This window comes from Furipterus horrens, unplaced genomic scaffold (assembly GCF_987537825.1).
Source record: "Furipterus horrens unplaced genomic scaffold, mFurHor1.1.pri manual_scaffold_4, whole genome shotgun sequence".
Classification (NCBI taxonomy): Eukaryota; Metazoa; Chordata; class Mammalia; order Chiroptera; family Furipteridae; genus Furipterus; species Furipterus horrens.
In genome coordinates, this window is record NW_028327174.1 from 135284483 (window position 1) to 135299699 (window position 15217).

General features: G+C 40.1%; 1 protein-coding gene across 1 annotated transcript; it reads left to right on the forward strand.

The window, feature by feature from the left end:
• The first annotated feature begins 3286 nt into the window (after positions 1 to 3286).
• Positions 3287 to 3885, forward strand: IFNB1 (interferon beta 1). The gene has a single exon (XM_090275815.1). It carries the CDS (start codon positions 3287 to 3289, stop codon positions 3839 to 3841), a length of 555 nt encoding a protein of 184 aa, XP_090131941.1. The 3' UTR covers positions 3842 to 3885.
• Positions 3886 to 15217: the final 11332 nt, after the last annotated feature.

A 15217-nucleotide genomic window follows, 5' to 3' on the forward strand; every position in this document is an offset into this window, starting at 1 on the left:
TGATGCTAAAATTTTGATATATTTTGTGTGACTGTATTCCTGGTATATTTCCAACATCCAAGGAGATATTATTCTGCTTCTTATTTTTCTTTTTCTAAAAATAACTTCGCAAGAGACTCAATCTTAATGCCATTTTGTTGTTTAATTTAATAGCAGCTTATTTCTCCTGAACTAGCAGTGGTTTGGAATGGTTTTTCTCTCTTCACAGAGCTCCCTCTTCTGTTGCTTTTGTGAAGTGTTCAAACCCATGACTGCTTGCTTTCTGAGCCTACGCTGCTAGTCTGATCTTCTCTTTCCTGTCCTTGTTGTTTCTATATGCAAATTTGATTTCACTTCTGGCAGTTTCTCCTCCGTGTAAGGACCTTTTCTGAAAAAGAGCCAGGCCTTGTTATTTGGAAAATTACTCATATCATAGACTATTCCAGTGCCTTTCAGACTTACCGAAGCCCCCCACTTTCACCTGCTCCTGCACTGAGCAGAACCCCTTCCAGTTTCAGCTGCTGTTCTCCGATTGACTTGGATGGCTTTCCAGGAGATACTTCTTGCCTGTTTTGTAGTTCTCAGTTCCCCTACTTGCCTCTTCTTTGTCCCATGTGGACAGTGCTTCCAGGGAGGTCTTACAGCAACTGGTGGCTTGTCTTCTTCATTGCACTTTGTGGTTTGTGTCACCCAGTGTTATGTAAGATTGGGTTTTGGTTTTGCTCCAGTTGCAGTGTCTGGTTTTGTGTGGGGACTCAGGGAAACTCAAAACTATACTGTCACCACAACCATCTTCCCAGAATCTTGACCTGGTATGTTAGGATTGAGTGCTACATCTTTTCAACCCTTAACACTCATTACTCACATGAATGAATGACAGTGGTGTCTTTCCCACTCCCCAGTTTAGAAAGGAAGAAAAATTGCTTTCTTTGCACCCCAATTAAGAGACATTGCATCAACACTGTTCAAGTAAAAGTAGTTTTTATTTAGGAATACCTCAGACATCACCAATAGATAGTCATTTCTGGGGATAGCTGATTCCATACAGCCAACTAAAAAGAAGGCATAGTAATGAAGGGCTATTTGGGAGATAATGTTGAGCATATTGCCAAGATCAGAAGACAGGACATCTATTGATGATGGGAAACATGGAGCTCAGGTTTGCTCCAAGTTTATAAATCCACATTTACCCACGTTCTTCCAGCCTCTACTGCAACTTGGTACAATAGAAGTAATGCCCCTCTTACATTAAACATGATGAAAGCATCATAACCAATAAAACTGATGCAGCTATCTGTAAAATTATGGAGAATTTCTTCAAGCATTTGATTCCGGTGTTGTCAGGAAATGAGAAACTTCACATAAGTGATTTCATCCTTCTCCACTACTAGCTCCCTGGTCTAAAATATTGATAAATCCCCTAACTATTGTCTGCATTTATCTCTCCATTACTTATTGCTTACTTTATAGAGAGTATTCTACCCCCCTACCTTACCTCCGCAAAATAACAAATCAAGTTACTCCACCTGACTTAAAACTCTTCTTTGACTTCTACTGTTAGGATAAAGAAAAACTTCTTAACATGGCCTCACAATCCCTGTGCTATCTGGCTCCCAACTGCCCTCTGGCCTGATCTTAGACCATTCTCTGACTACTCCCTGACTTGAAGGTTAATCATAATGGCCTGTGGCCCCTTCCTTGGCCTTTACCATGCATTCTCTGACCACAGAGCCTTTGCGCTGGCAGTCCCAGCTACCTTTCTTCTAACTCCATCTCCAGTGTCACGACTGCAGGACAGTCTTCTCTGACCTCTCCTACTATATTATGTTCCCATACTCTAGACCCTCACAACCACAAACTTCTCCTCCGCAACACTTGTCATTGATGCATTTTACTTTTGTGTATTTCTTTGATGAACACTCTTTCCCCGCACTTAACTGCATGATCCATGAGCGTGAGGATTACAAGCTGCAGCAGCCCATATACAGTTCCTTGCACACAGTGGGGTTTCAGTAAATTCAGGTTGAAAGACAATGCAAGATTTTATGAAAACTAAAAATCATTATTTTATATTATTACTATAACTTTTTTGTATTAAAATTAAAAAAGTATCATGTCTCCCTGCTTATACAAGCATGATATAAAATTTTAATTAGATATTTAACATATACCTCTCTTATGAAAATTAGGTACTACATTCTAACAAAAAAATGCCCTCAGAGATATTGAAGTAGGATCATTTATAGATGGCCAACAAGTATATGAAATGATGTTCAACATTACTAACCATGAAGGAGGTGGAAATTAAAACCACAATGAGATATCACCTCATGCCTATCAGAATGGCTATCATTAATAAATCAACAAACGACAAGTATTGGCAAGGTTCTGCAGAAATGGGAACCTTATGCACTGTTGGTAAGATTGTAAATTGGTGCAGCCACTGTGGAAAACAGTATGAAATTATCTTAAAAATTTAAAAATAGAACTATCATATGACCTAGCAATTCTACTTCTGGGTATTGATTAAAAAAAAAAAGTAAAACACAAATTCTAAAAAATATATATACACCTTTGTTTGTTGCAGCATTATTTACAATAGCCCAAATGTGGAAACAACCCAAGTGCCCCTTGATAGACTAGTGAATAAAAAAAGTGGTGGTAAATATATACAATGGAATATTACTCAGCCATTAAAAAAGAATAAAATCTTGTCATTTGTGACAATATGGATGGACCCAGATAGAAGGTGTTATGCTAAATTAAATAAGTCAGAGAAATACACATACCAAGTGATTTCACTTATATGTAGAGGCTAAAAAACAAAATCAAACAAAAAGACAGAAAAAGATTCATAATACAGACAATAAATTGATGATTGCCAGATGGGAAAGGGATTGGGAGACTGGGTGAAAAAGGAGATGGGATGAAGAAATACAAATTGGTAGTTGCAGAATAGTCATGGGGATGCAAAGTACAGCACAAGGAATACAGCTAATAATGATGTAATAACTATGTATGGGGCCAGGTGGATGCTAGAGATTTTGGGGTGATCACTTTGTAAAGTATACAAATATCTAATCACTATGTTGTACACCTCAAACTAATATAATAGTGTATGCCAACTAATTGAAAAATAATTTTGGAAAAGTATTAGTGACTAAAGAAAACTGAAAAGGAGAACAGAAAGTAGGAAATTCCTCTGAGATGGCCATATAAATAGCCCATACTCATGAGCAAAGCAAACTCTTCAAGCCTGTGCCTTGGTGACTAGGTGGAAGTAGGCTCCGCTGTTTCTCTTGTCATCATGGCCGACAGGTGCATCCTCCACATCACTTTCCTGCTGTGTTTCTCCACCACAGCTCTTTCCATGAGCTATATGCTTCGATTCCAACAGAGACGCGGCATTTTAGCTTGTCAGAAGTTCCTGCGGCAGTTGAATGGATCCTTTCAATATTGTCTGGAGGACAGGATGGACTTCAAGGTCCCTGAGGAGATTAAACAACCACAGACGTTTCAGAAGGAGGAAGCCATCTTTGTCACCCATGAGATGCTCCAGCAGATCTTTGATATTTTCAGAAGAAATGTCTCTAGCACTGGCTGGAATGAGACCATCGTTGAGAACCTCTCTGTGGAGCTCTATTGGCAGATGGACCATCTGGAGACAGCCCTGGAGGAAATCATGGAGGAGGAAAACTTCACCTGGGAAAAAAACATGAGCCTGCTGCACCTTAAGCAATATTACTTAAGGATTGTACAGTACTTGAAGGCCAAGTTGTACAGCAGATGTGCCTGGACAGTAGTCCAAATGGAAATCCTCAGGAACTTCTCCTTCCTTTACAGACTTACAGATTACCTCTAGACCCTGAATGTGTCTCAGCTGGTACCTCTCGGTGGGAGCAACTCTTTGACTGACAGCTAATGTGCTGACTTTGAAAGGACAGTTAAAAGACTTTTTAAAATTTAACTAAATTATTCTTTAAGTTATTTTAATGTTTCTTAAAATTTTCTCCCTTGAAAAATAATTTTTTTGAAACAAAGTCGATGTGCCAGTTTTTATTTTGACTTGATTTATGTAACCACCCACATTAAAAATTACAGGGCAGAAAAAAGGTAGGGGAGGGTAAAAAAAAAAAAATTACAGAGCATCTATTAGATGTTCTTTCTAAAATATGCCTGCAAAGTAGTAGTACCAGCCTCTGTCTTCAAGGAATTTAAAATTCAAGGACGCCACATGGAATGCACAAGGTAAGAGACAATAAGGGGGACCTGTATCTTATTTGAGAATAAATGTGGCCTGAGCCTCTATAGGATTAAAATGGAAGAGACAGGTAGGTGGCTCTGGAACTCAACCAGGGTGCCTACTGCTTCTACTCTGTACGACAGCTTCTCTGACCCCAAAATTGGAGTTTGGCTGACTTTCAGGGTAACCATAGAGATATTTCAGCTCTTGTGTTGATCCTAAAGTCATCCCTGCTATCTGTGGGGTGCTCTGCTCACCACCCCAACCCCACAGGATTTAAAAATATTTTTGTGTCCCCCACAATGCTAATGGTGAGGAGTCCCAGACAATTCTGTAACACTGCTAAGCAGCAGCCCCTTTATTTTACTCTTCGTGGGACAGACAAGATGTGTGGGTTTCTGAGGGGAGCTGTGTTCTCTGACTGCTTCCAGGGCACAGACTGCACAGGGAGAGGGAACTCTGCTGTGTATCTCTGCTATCTGGCTAGGTTTTTGCTCCATTTTCTTCCCAGAAAAGCAGATTTGCTCCTAGTCTCCCCTGCCTTGTTTATACAGAATTTCGGGAAAATCCTACCTGATTTTCCTGCTGCTCTGCATCTTTGGATCCACATACTCCCTAGAGCCAAATCCTGGGCAGGAGCAGCAGAGTAAGTCATTTCAGGCCAAGCGAGAGGCCAGGGTGCGTGACAGAAAGGGAAATTTGGGTGTGGTAGAGCGGGCACTACATTTTCTCAGGGCTTACACTAGGAAAATCAAGTTTTCCTGGGAGCTCTCTGGGCACATGGCCAACATGGCTGGATTTCTGTCTTTGTGTAAGAACCCTCGGGGTTCTTCAGTAATTATGACTATTCCTGTGACCAGCAGGTGCCACCCCGGCACTGTGCTGCACTCTCTGCATGGAACCGGATTTAGCCCTCTTCACCATCAGCCCTTAGGTAGGCACAAATACATGATTGCTTTTTCACAGGTCAGAAAACTAAGTCTCAAAGAGATTTTGTAACTCTTCCAAGATCACATAGCTAGCAAGTGGAGGTTTAAAAAAGTTCAAAGGGAAGAATCGCATAAAATTGTATTTGTCTCTTGGCATTTTCTCCTAGAGCAGAAGTCACAGTTCCCTTTAAGCGATTCAGCCTTGAGGGGAAACAGCCAGTTTAGAGTTTTTGGATAAGACGCTAAGTATTGAGCAGACAGTGAACTCGGGGCTCCCCCTTCTGACTCAAGGAGGGTAACACACCGGCTATGGAACTAAGACGTGCCATCCTAGTGGGTCTACTGCCATAACGCCAAGTCAGTCAAGGTCTCCGAAAAACAAGAACCTTTCTCTTTCCCTCCAACTCCTCATGCTTTGTGAGCCCACACCACAGACATGCCAGGAGCCATTCCACAGTCGTGCTTATTTTTGCCTGGGGGGTCAAAGGCAAGATTAGCACATAGAGTAATAGGCAGATGCTAAAGAAGTCTGTCTCAGCAATGCACTCCAACTGCCCACTGCCTTTTCGGGGCCAGAAACTGAGAGGCTGGGGCAATGCTGGCAAGGTCTGCGCTGCCTGTGTGCTGGGACCCAGGACAGAGGAGAGGCTTCTGAGGAATGATAAATAACTATGCCATAGTTGAGCATGTCAGCCCATCTGGAAGAGTAAGAGTATGTTCACCACCAGCAGGGGGTAGGTGATAATTAATATTACTTTCAGTAAGGATGAGGGAGGCCAACCCAAAGTATATATGTGTTTGCCTGTGCTAAACTGATAGCTACATAGGAGGGTAAAATGTATGACTTTATTCTGGCACCAGAATACCTTGCAAGGAGAGCACTCATTGCTTAGAAACAAAGTGAATGTCATAAGTGTAGCAATACAAAAGGCAGCACAACACCAATAGCTTGTTTTTGTGTGTCTGTTTCTGAGGAGGAAAGGGAGAGAAACTCACCAGCTGGTCTGGAGTGGGGTGCTCTGAGAAAAAGAACAACAGTAAGAAATGTCTGGTGAGAAAGGACTTTTAAGAACAAGAATGCTTCACATGCAACTTGAAATGATGTGCAGTGATGTGATGATGCCCTCTCCTGCATCTCTTCCAAGACCTCAGTAGAGATGGTTCCCCACACAGAGTCCCCAAGCAGGTAGAAATCATAGTGAGGATCCTGGCCTGTATAAGAAAACAAATGAGGGTTTCCAGACGTTTATACATGAACCAGGTTACTGGGGACAGAAGGCAGAGTCATGACAACAGGGCCACATTTCCACCTCCTTCCCTAGGAACCCAAGGAAATCATGCGGAGGACATGGTGCTGCCATAGACACAGGTTGGAGGGGGAACAGTGTCATCTAACTCTTAAGCCATTAAGATGCCCTGGCAAACATCTGGGTTACATTTAATACATAAATATCGCCTAACGATTTGGGCATACAGATTATAAGGTAATATCAGAGTATATTTGTATGGTAGATTTTTGCAGTTAACGAAGTTGATATTTATGTACTTTGGTGTCATTAATGCTTTTAGGTACTGAGATAACATCTGATGCAGGAATTTGTTCATAAAATACTCTTGAAAAAAATGCAAAGACCATGCACTGACTGGGAGGAAATATTTGCCAGTCAAATATCTGATAAAGAACTCGTATCCAAATTATATTTAAAAAAATACTATCAACACTAAGCAAGGCCCTGGCTGGGTGGTTCAGTTGTTGGAACATTGTCCCGTACACCCAAAGGTTGCCGGTTCGCTTCCCAGTCAGGGCACATACCTAGGTTGCAAGTTTGACCCTTGGTCAAGTTGCATATGGGAGGCAATCAATCGATGTTTTCTTTCTCGTTGATGTTTCTCTCTTTCTCCCCACCCCCAACCTCTACCTTCCTCTCTAAAATCAATAAATATATTTGCAGGTGAGGATTTAAAAACAAAATAAAACTAAACAAGAAAATAATCACACACACCCCAAAATGGGTGGTATATTTGGGTGGATTCTACACCAAAAAGGTACCTGAACAGCAATAAGTCCATGCACACACTAAAGGCCTCTTCATGGACCTTTTTGTGGCTTAGATCAGACGATGACTATGAAATGTTTCTTGATTACAAAGGAGACCATTCCACCACGAGGACCTAGCACAGCCACAGCCCTTTCTGAGGAAAATCCACCAACCATCCTATTTGAGTTCTTTATGTGATATACCTGAGGTCTACCCAGAAGAGAGGGCAGGGCCCTGTGCTAGTCTGGCTGTGTGACATACAGGGAGAGCCAGCAGTTGGCAGTGGAGCCCGAAGGTCAATGGCACCCAGAATCAAACCTTGCGAACTGCAGACATTTTTTCTATCAGTAAATTTGCTGTACCAATGCTTATTGGGCCTGTTTAGACCCAACTGTGTTATAATTTTATTCTTTTGTTTTCTTTTTGTTATTTATTTTAAATTTATTGTATTTTTCCATGACCATTTAGCCTCCTTATATGCCTCTACCCACAACCCCTGCAATCACCACAGTGTTGTCCATGTCGTGAGTTCCTTTCCGCTTGTTTATTTACCTAAAAGGAAAAACAAAGCAGGTTTCCATGCACAGACTTATATGTGAATCTTTGTAGGAGCTTTATTTGTAATATCCACAAGTTAGAAACACTCCAATGTCCATTACAGAAAATGATGAAAGAAATTGTAGTATATCCATGTAATGAAATATTATTTAACATTTAAAAGAGTGAATCCTGATACACACAATGACATGGATGAATCTCAAAATAATTATGCTGAATATAAGCAGAAAGACAAGGAGTACATTCTGTATTGTCCCACCACTCACATAGAATTCTAGAAAGAAAACTAGGCTATAATGACAGAAAGAAGATCAGTGGTTTTCTGGAGGCAGGGACAGTGGTAGTGGGATATGAGGTGAAGAGAGAAATTATAAATGGACACTGGAAACTGCTGACAGGAAATTAATGTGTTCACTATCTTGATTGTGCTGATGGTTTCAGGAGTGTTCACACATGTCAAAATCTATCAAAGTACTAACTTTAAATATGTGTAGTTTATTGTACACCATATATACTTCATTAAAGCTCTTTATATCTACCTATCGTCTCTCTAAAATGAAGCCAAACATCTTGTATTCCTTTGTCAAAATCTCTTTATAAAACTGCAAGATAAAATGAAATCAATAGATCTTAGAAAGGAAAAATTACCTTATGGTCTGTGTTCATCATTGTTAACAGTTAGATGATTAGAGGTTTTCATGTCACATTTGCAATAGTTTTTCATAATTTGAAAGGCTGCCAAAGAAATTGAGCAATATTGTCATGTGCTAAAACTACAAGAAAAGTCCAGAGCACTTCATACATTGCATATCTGAGCCAACTGCACTTCAAGTGGCAGAATACAAAGCCCAGTGAACAAGGAAACTATTTTCTTTTTTTATTGTAGTAAAATATGTGTAACAACAAATTTACCCTTTTAACTATTTTTACATGTACAGTTCTATGGCATTAAGTACATTCACATATTAGTTTGTCCAAAAAGTCTGTATTTTTTTTTCTGTAAAATAAAAGACACACTTTTTCTTTCCTCCCATAACTTTATTGACTTGGATATTTTGAATATATTGGCTATATCCTGCATGGTATAATGCTGATTGTTCTCAATTAATGTCTCGATTTGATCGCTGTCAACTTTAACTGGTCTACCCAACTGTTGAACATCATCCAGTGAGAAATCTCTAGCATGAAGCATCATAAACCACTTTTGACACGTTTGATCAGTCACAGCACCTTCTCCGTACACTGCACAAATCTTTTTCTGTGTTTCAGTTGCATTTTTACCTTTCTTGAAATAATAAAGCATAATATTCTAAAAATGTTGTGTATTTTCTTTAATCTTCAATATTAAAATAGCTACACAGAAATTCACAAATTTAGATAAGTTTTTAAAATGTATGCTGATATGACAGCTGTCACAATACAACCTAACAAAATTGTTTTGAATGAAGTTAAAGACAACTAAATGCTACTAGAGCCATCTTACAGAAAAAAACAAAACAAAACAAAACAAACAAAAAACGAACTTTTTGGCCAACCCAATATTTGTGCAGCCGACACCACCACCCATCTCCAGCACTTTTAAATTTTTCCCAACTGAAATTTTGCACACATTAAGCATTAATTTACCACTTTCCCCTCCCTCAAACCCCTGGAAATCGTCATTCTAATTTCTGTATGAATTTAACTACTCTAGGTACCTCATGTCAGTGGAATTTATTTGTCCTTTTGTGACTGGCTTATTTCTCTTACCATAATGTCTTCAAATGTCATCCATGTTGTAGCATGTGTCAAGATTTCCTTATTTTTTTGTATTGTATGTATAAATCACATTTTGTTTATCCATTTATCCAATGATGGACATTTGAGTTGCTTCCATCTTTGGCTATTGTAAACAATGCTGCTATGAACATAGTTGCACAAATACCTATCTGAGTCTCAGATCTCACTTCTTCTAGGTATATATCCAGAATTTCTGGAACATATTATAATTCTACATTAAAATTTTTGAGGAATCATGAAAGCAAATATTTTAAGTTCTGTCCTCATAACACAAATATTTATGATCATAGCATAACACAAACACAATAGCAGCTACATTTCTTAAGGACATACATTCTGCAAGGGAGTCTGTTAAGCATGTTATAAATATATGCTGTATTATTTAATGTTCCTGAGAATCCTAGGATTAAAGTATTACCATCTCCTTTCTACACATAATACAAATGAAGCTCAGTAAGGTTAAATAAATTTCCCATTGCCAAGTCTACAGCTGGTAAAAAACAGAGACATTTTTGGAACTGGAGACCATACTCTTAACTACCTGTAATCATCTGCTAGCTCCCATATGTTATTTTTGTCCACCTCCCTATCATTGATATTGTGATTTAGAGAGGAGACAAGAAGCTCTATGGCCCAATGGCTCTAGCTGCTGGCTTTGCTCCTAGCATCCCAGGGACCTTCTGCAGGAGGGGCTGCTCTCCTCACTCAAGCACTTCGTTCCCCTTCTACCCCCTTTCAGAAAAGGACTCTCTCTCCCTTTCTCTAGAGAGGTTAGGAAATTCCCATCTGCTGCCTTGCCAGACTCCACAGAGAATATTTTCTCTTAAGAGCTTTAGAGGTTACTGCCTGAACCATGAGTCATAGTTCTCCCTGGCAAGACTGCATTTCCTTCTCTCAACCACTGAGTTCTTAGCCTGTACTATCTCTTGTGCAGTTTCCTTTTCAAATCTGGCACCAGGTGCTTTCATTATCTCACAGGAAATTTAAGAACCAAATAGCCTGCATTGTTTAATAATAACACAAAAATGTTATCTTTCCCTTCACTTTTAAATTTCTTGGCCCTGTTTATTTTTTGTAAAAACCCAGAGGTAAAACAAATAGTTTTTAAAGCCAAAAATGATGTACTAATCCAAAATGCATGAATTGGTAATCTGTGAATTAAAAAGTCCAAATATTTAAAAAATAAAGTTTACTTAAAAAAATAAAAATAAAAAAGGACAGGGAGTTATACAAACCTGAGAGCTAATGTGGGTTCCACCATTTTCTAAGTGTATGCTCTTAGGCAAATTATGTAGATTGGAGATATCATATCTCAAATTCTTGAAGAATAACTGGAATGTATGATGTGATCCAGCACAGGGTCTTGCCTATGAAGGTGCCCAATGCTTAGTTTAGTTAAAAGTGAATAAAACTTTTAGAAATTTCTCACCCAAAATTAAGTGGGCTTCTGGAGATACCCTTCCCAAAATCTCATATAAAAAGCAAGTATTACAAAGAAGGACCCAGCAATTCCAAAGACATCTAAGACACTAATTCAAAAAGATACATGAACCCATATATGCATTGCAGCATTATTTACAATAGCTAAGATATGGAAGTAACCTGAGTGTCTGTCAATAGACAACTAGATGAAGAAGTGATACTTATATACATTGGAATATTACTCAGCCATAAAAAAGAATGAAATCTTACCACCTACAACAACATGGATAGATGCAAAGCGTAGTGTGCTAAGTGAAATAAATCAGACAAAGGAAGACATAATAAACACACAAAACAGAAACAAACTCATAGATACATACAGGGGACATTTTGATTGTTGCCAGATGGGAGCAGAGTAGGGGTGATGGGTAAAACAGGTGAAGGGATTAAGAATTACAAATTGGTAGTTATAAAATAGTCATAGGAACGATAAGAGAGAGATCTGATTAAGATCACTGGGGAGTAGTAGGAGGGATGATAAGAGGAGTTTGCCTGAGGCAATGGAAAGCAGTCTAGCAGGGGATTGGCTGAGAAGCTGATGCCTCCAGATCCAGTGGAAATAAAAAGAGGGCTGGCTCTGGCTCACAAGCTTTTCTGGCTCCTGAGCGGGCTCTCTCTCAGACTCTGGCTTAGCTTTGGCTTTGGCTCAAGCTCTCAGGCTCGTGCTCTGGCTCTGGCTCTCAGGCTCTTCTTCCTCGAGGATACATGGATGATTGTGCTGCAGCTGCCTGCATTTCCCAATGGATGATATTTGGTCTGGGAAGGAAGTCTGTGCATAGCCTAGGATCAGGCTGGCCTGGCAGAGGGTGCCAGGTTTATTCTTTGGGTGTTCTAGAGGGAATAGGCTCTGAGACAAAAGCCTGCCATTCTTCCAAAATTGTGTAGCTTTTGTGTATTATGTTGTTTTAGTTTGTTAACTCGTCGGCAGCCGTCCGTCTCGAGAGATGATGGTGTAGCTTCTTAAGAGTCTATCTGCACCGCCGAGAATGGCTGTGCAGTCCGACTCGGGAGTGACACGGTATCTGTCTCCTCCCGTGTTGAATCGACATCTTGCGATGACGCTGGAGTGTCCTCTCCAGTGAAGCTGAAGCTACAGAGCCTGGGCAGGGTGATATGGAGGGTCTGCTGTTGCCCATGCAGCAGACCCCCCCTCTCTTCGCAGCTGAAGGGTCCAAGGGAAAGACGGAGTCAATACAGCTTGGCTTCAGGTGCACCGCAGGAGTTGCCGGTGTTGACTACAACGTCGAACCACCTTAGGGACTCCGGCTCCGGATTTTCTGTCGGGGTTTACTCCCTTAGCCTTTCCCCTGAAGAGGTATGCCGCAAGGCAGCGGAGGTTTTTTGGAGTCAGAGTTTTCCTTCTCTGATGTGCCCTGACTGGAAGATCGAACCAGCGACACTTAGCTCGCAGGCCAACGCTCAATACACTGAGCCAAACCAGCCAGGGGAAGTTTGTTAACTAACCCTATAGAAACTAAGGAAAAGATAGGAGAACCCAGGTATCAGATGAAATCTTCACTGACAGGCTTAAGTAATTAAAGCTGTGACTTGATAGGCTTAAGTGATTGCTTTTCAATAAAGACTCCTTTCCTTCATCACCAAACCTTTGCCTCTGGAATTTTGCCTAGAGGGTGGTGGCCAACAGCAGGACCCCAGCTTGCGGTTCGGTAACAGGTGTGTAAAGTGCAGCACAAGGAGTACAGTCAATAATAGTGTAATAACCATGTGTGATATCATGGGTACCAGATTTATTGGGGTGATCACTTTGTAAATTATACAAATGTCTAATCACTATGTTGTGTGCCTGAATCTAATACAACTATAATTCAAAATAAAAACATTTAAAAAATAAGATGCAGAAAACAAATGATTATAAATGGTAAGATTATTTAGTAAGCTGATCTTAAGTTTAATGTATTCCCAGAAAAAATGTCAACAAGTTTTAAAAAAACAAAAAGCATGTCCTAAGTATGTATAGTTGATAACACTATTGCCCTCATAATAAGATATAAATAAATGTAAGGTTAACCAAGGTCATATTTATAAATATTGGCAAGAATATTCAGCATCAGTGATCACCAAGGATAAGTAAGGCATTTCTGAATTTCAATTTCAGCATTTCTACAGATGGCCTTTGGAAAGTTATTTAAGAAGCAAGAACAATTATTTTACAAATCTTTGAAATGTCAAGAAAAAAGATGAGTAAAAGAAATAGACTGTGAGAAATGGTGAACAGGAATGAGATTCAGCCTTTGTTGCTCTCCCATGATACATGTGAACTGTGCACAGCTCTTTACATATTACACTGACATCTGTCATTGCTCACCTGGCACTGAGGCCACCACCTACAGCTATGGGAGTGGACATCTGACTCAGGCTGGGCTGCTGAGGGTCCTGAAGAAGCCAGGGCCACAGTGACTTGTCAGGAGGAGATGAGAGACTCACACAGAGGCAGTGAGAGTAACAAGCAGACCTTTTGCTGGAATGCTGGGAGAAGGGGGAGGGATTCTCTCTGTGGCAGCAATTATCTTGGTCCAGTGTAAGCCTGGAGCCAGGGTGACCATGTCTAGCTGCGCAGCTTGTGCTCTGAACAAGGTTAGGTGACGCCTTTCTCGGATCAGCCTGACCTGTCCCACACTGGAAGAAACGTTTACCAATAAAGCCAACTGAAATGACAGCAGAAGGGAAAGATAGACAAAAACACATTCTTGGAAATATTGTTTCAGCCATGATTGAAGCCTGGTGAACTCCTAAAAAGTTTATTTTCTGAGCCTTGATATAGGGTTACAGGGAACTGGAAAATAAACTAAAAAGCCACCAACAATGACCTTTTCCCACTTTTTGAAGCAACCTATCTGTACTTCTTTCATCTTCATTTTGTGAAAGGCGCTCCAGATAGGTCTGCCCATCCTTAGAAGTGTGGGGTGGTACTTGCAGTCCATCCCCGAGAGGCTTTTCCTTGCCTTTCAATGTGACATGATGTTTATCTACTAGTCAAAGTCAGTGATTTATAAAGCTGCCTACAACCTCACCACAAATGCTTTAGATTGGGGGTTAGCTAAATTTTTACAGAAAGATAGCCAGGGCTCCAGAGTTAAAGTGCCCTGTCATTTCTATTTAAAAGCTATGTCTTCTCCAAGACACATAGTTTTGTCCTTTGATGCAATTCAACAAACATTTCCTAAATGTCCAATGCGTACCAGACACTGTGCTAAGCAATGGGCTTACATAGACAAACAAGGTATAGACATTATCCTCAAGAAGTTCATTTTCAAGGGAGAGAAAGATAATTATAATACATGACTAAAAATGATAGCATGATGATGAATGTCATTCTAACATAATGAATGGTTTCCTGTAAAACCCTGATTTATTCTGTCTGAAGGATTTGAGCAGGCTTCACAAGAAGATATTTGAACTTGGATTTGAAGAGATAGTAGCATTTTAGAATAAAAAGAATGGGACAAAGGGCATCCAAAAGAAAGAGCACTGTGAACAAGAGAACAGAGTCACAGAAACACATGGCCTGTTCAGGGAATGTCACGAAGTATAGTGCAACTAAATGACAGATGCTGAGTAAGAGGGAAAAGGAAAGGAAGCTGGAATTTAGGTTGGGATAGATGCTGAGGGCCTGGAGAACTGGGTTTTCCAGGAGAAGAGTAGCATGGTCAGATCTCTTTAAGACAGGAAAATGTGGTCACAGATTGAAGGGATAGATCAAAGTGAGGTGGGACTGGAGAGTCAGAGGCTGCTGAAGGTCTGAGCATGAGATGGTGGCTCGAACTAAGACTTAGCAGGCCTCAGTTTATAAACACATGTCATGGGAATTCAATTCTATATAAATCTCTCTGGCTTGATATGCTCTTTTCTCTTTCTATTCTCAACTTAGCTCCAATGTTGTCATTGCCATGCAGATAAATTTTTGAAAGGACTGAAATGACAATTCTCAATTAGACTGAGAAGCTACAGTTGATGCTATTCATGAACCACCGCTAAAGCCTCAGAACCTCTTCTCAGCTCACAATAAGGCTTAATCAGGGGTCTCTAAGGCAGGAACTATGTACAATATAGTTAGGCACAAGAAATTACTTGAAGAGATTAACATCCTCTACATGTGTGTAAGGTGTAAATCAATTTGTGTACAAGACAGAATATTGTTCCTATCTGATTGCATTTCAACTGCTTTTTCTGGGATCACTTAGAGGGCT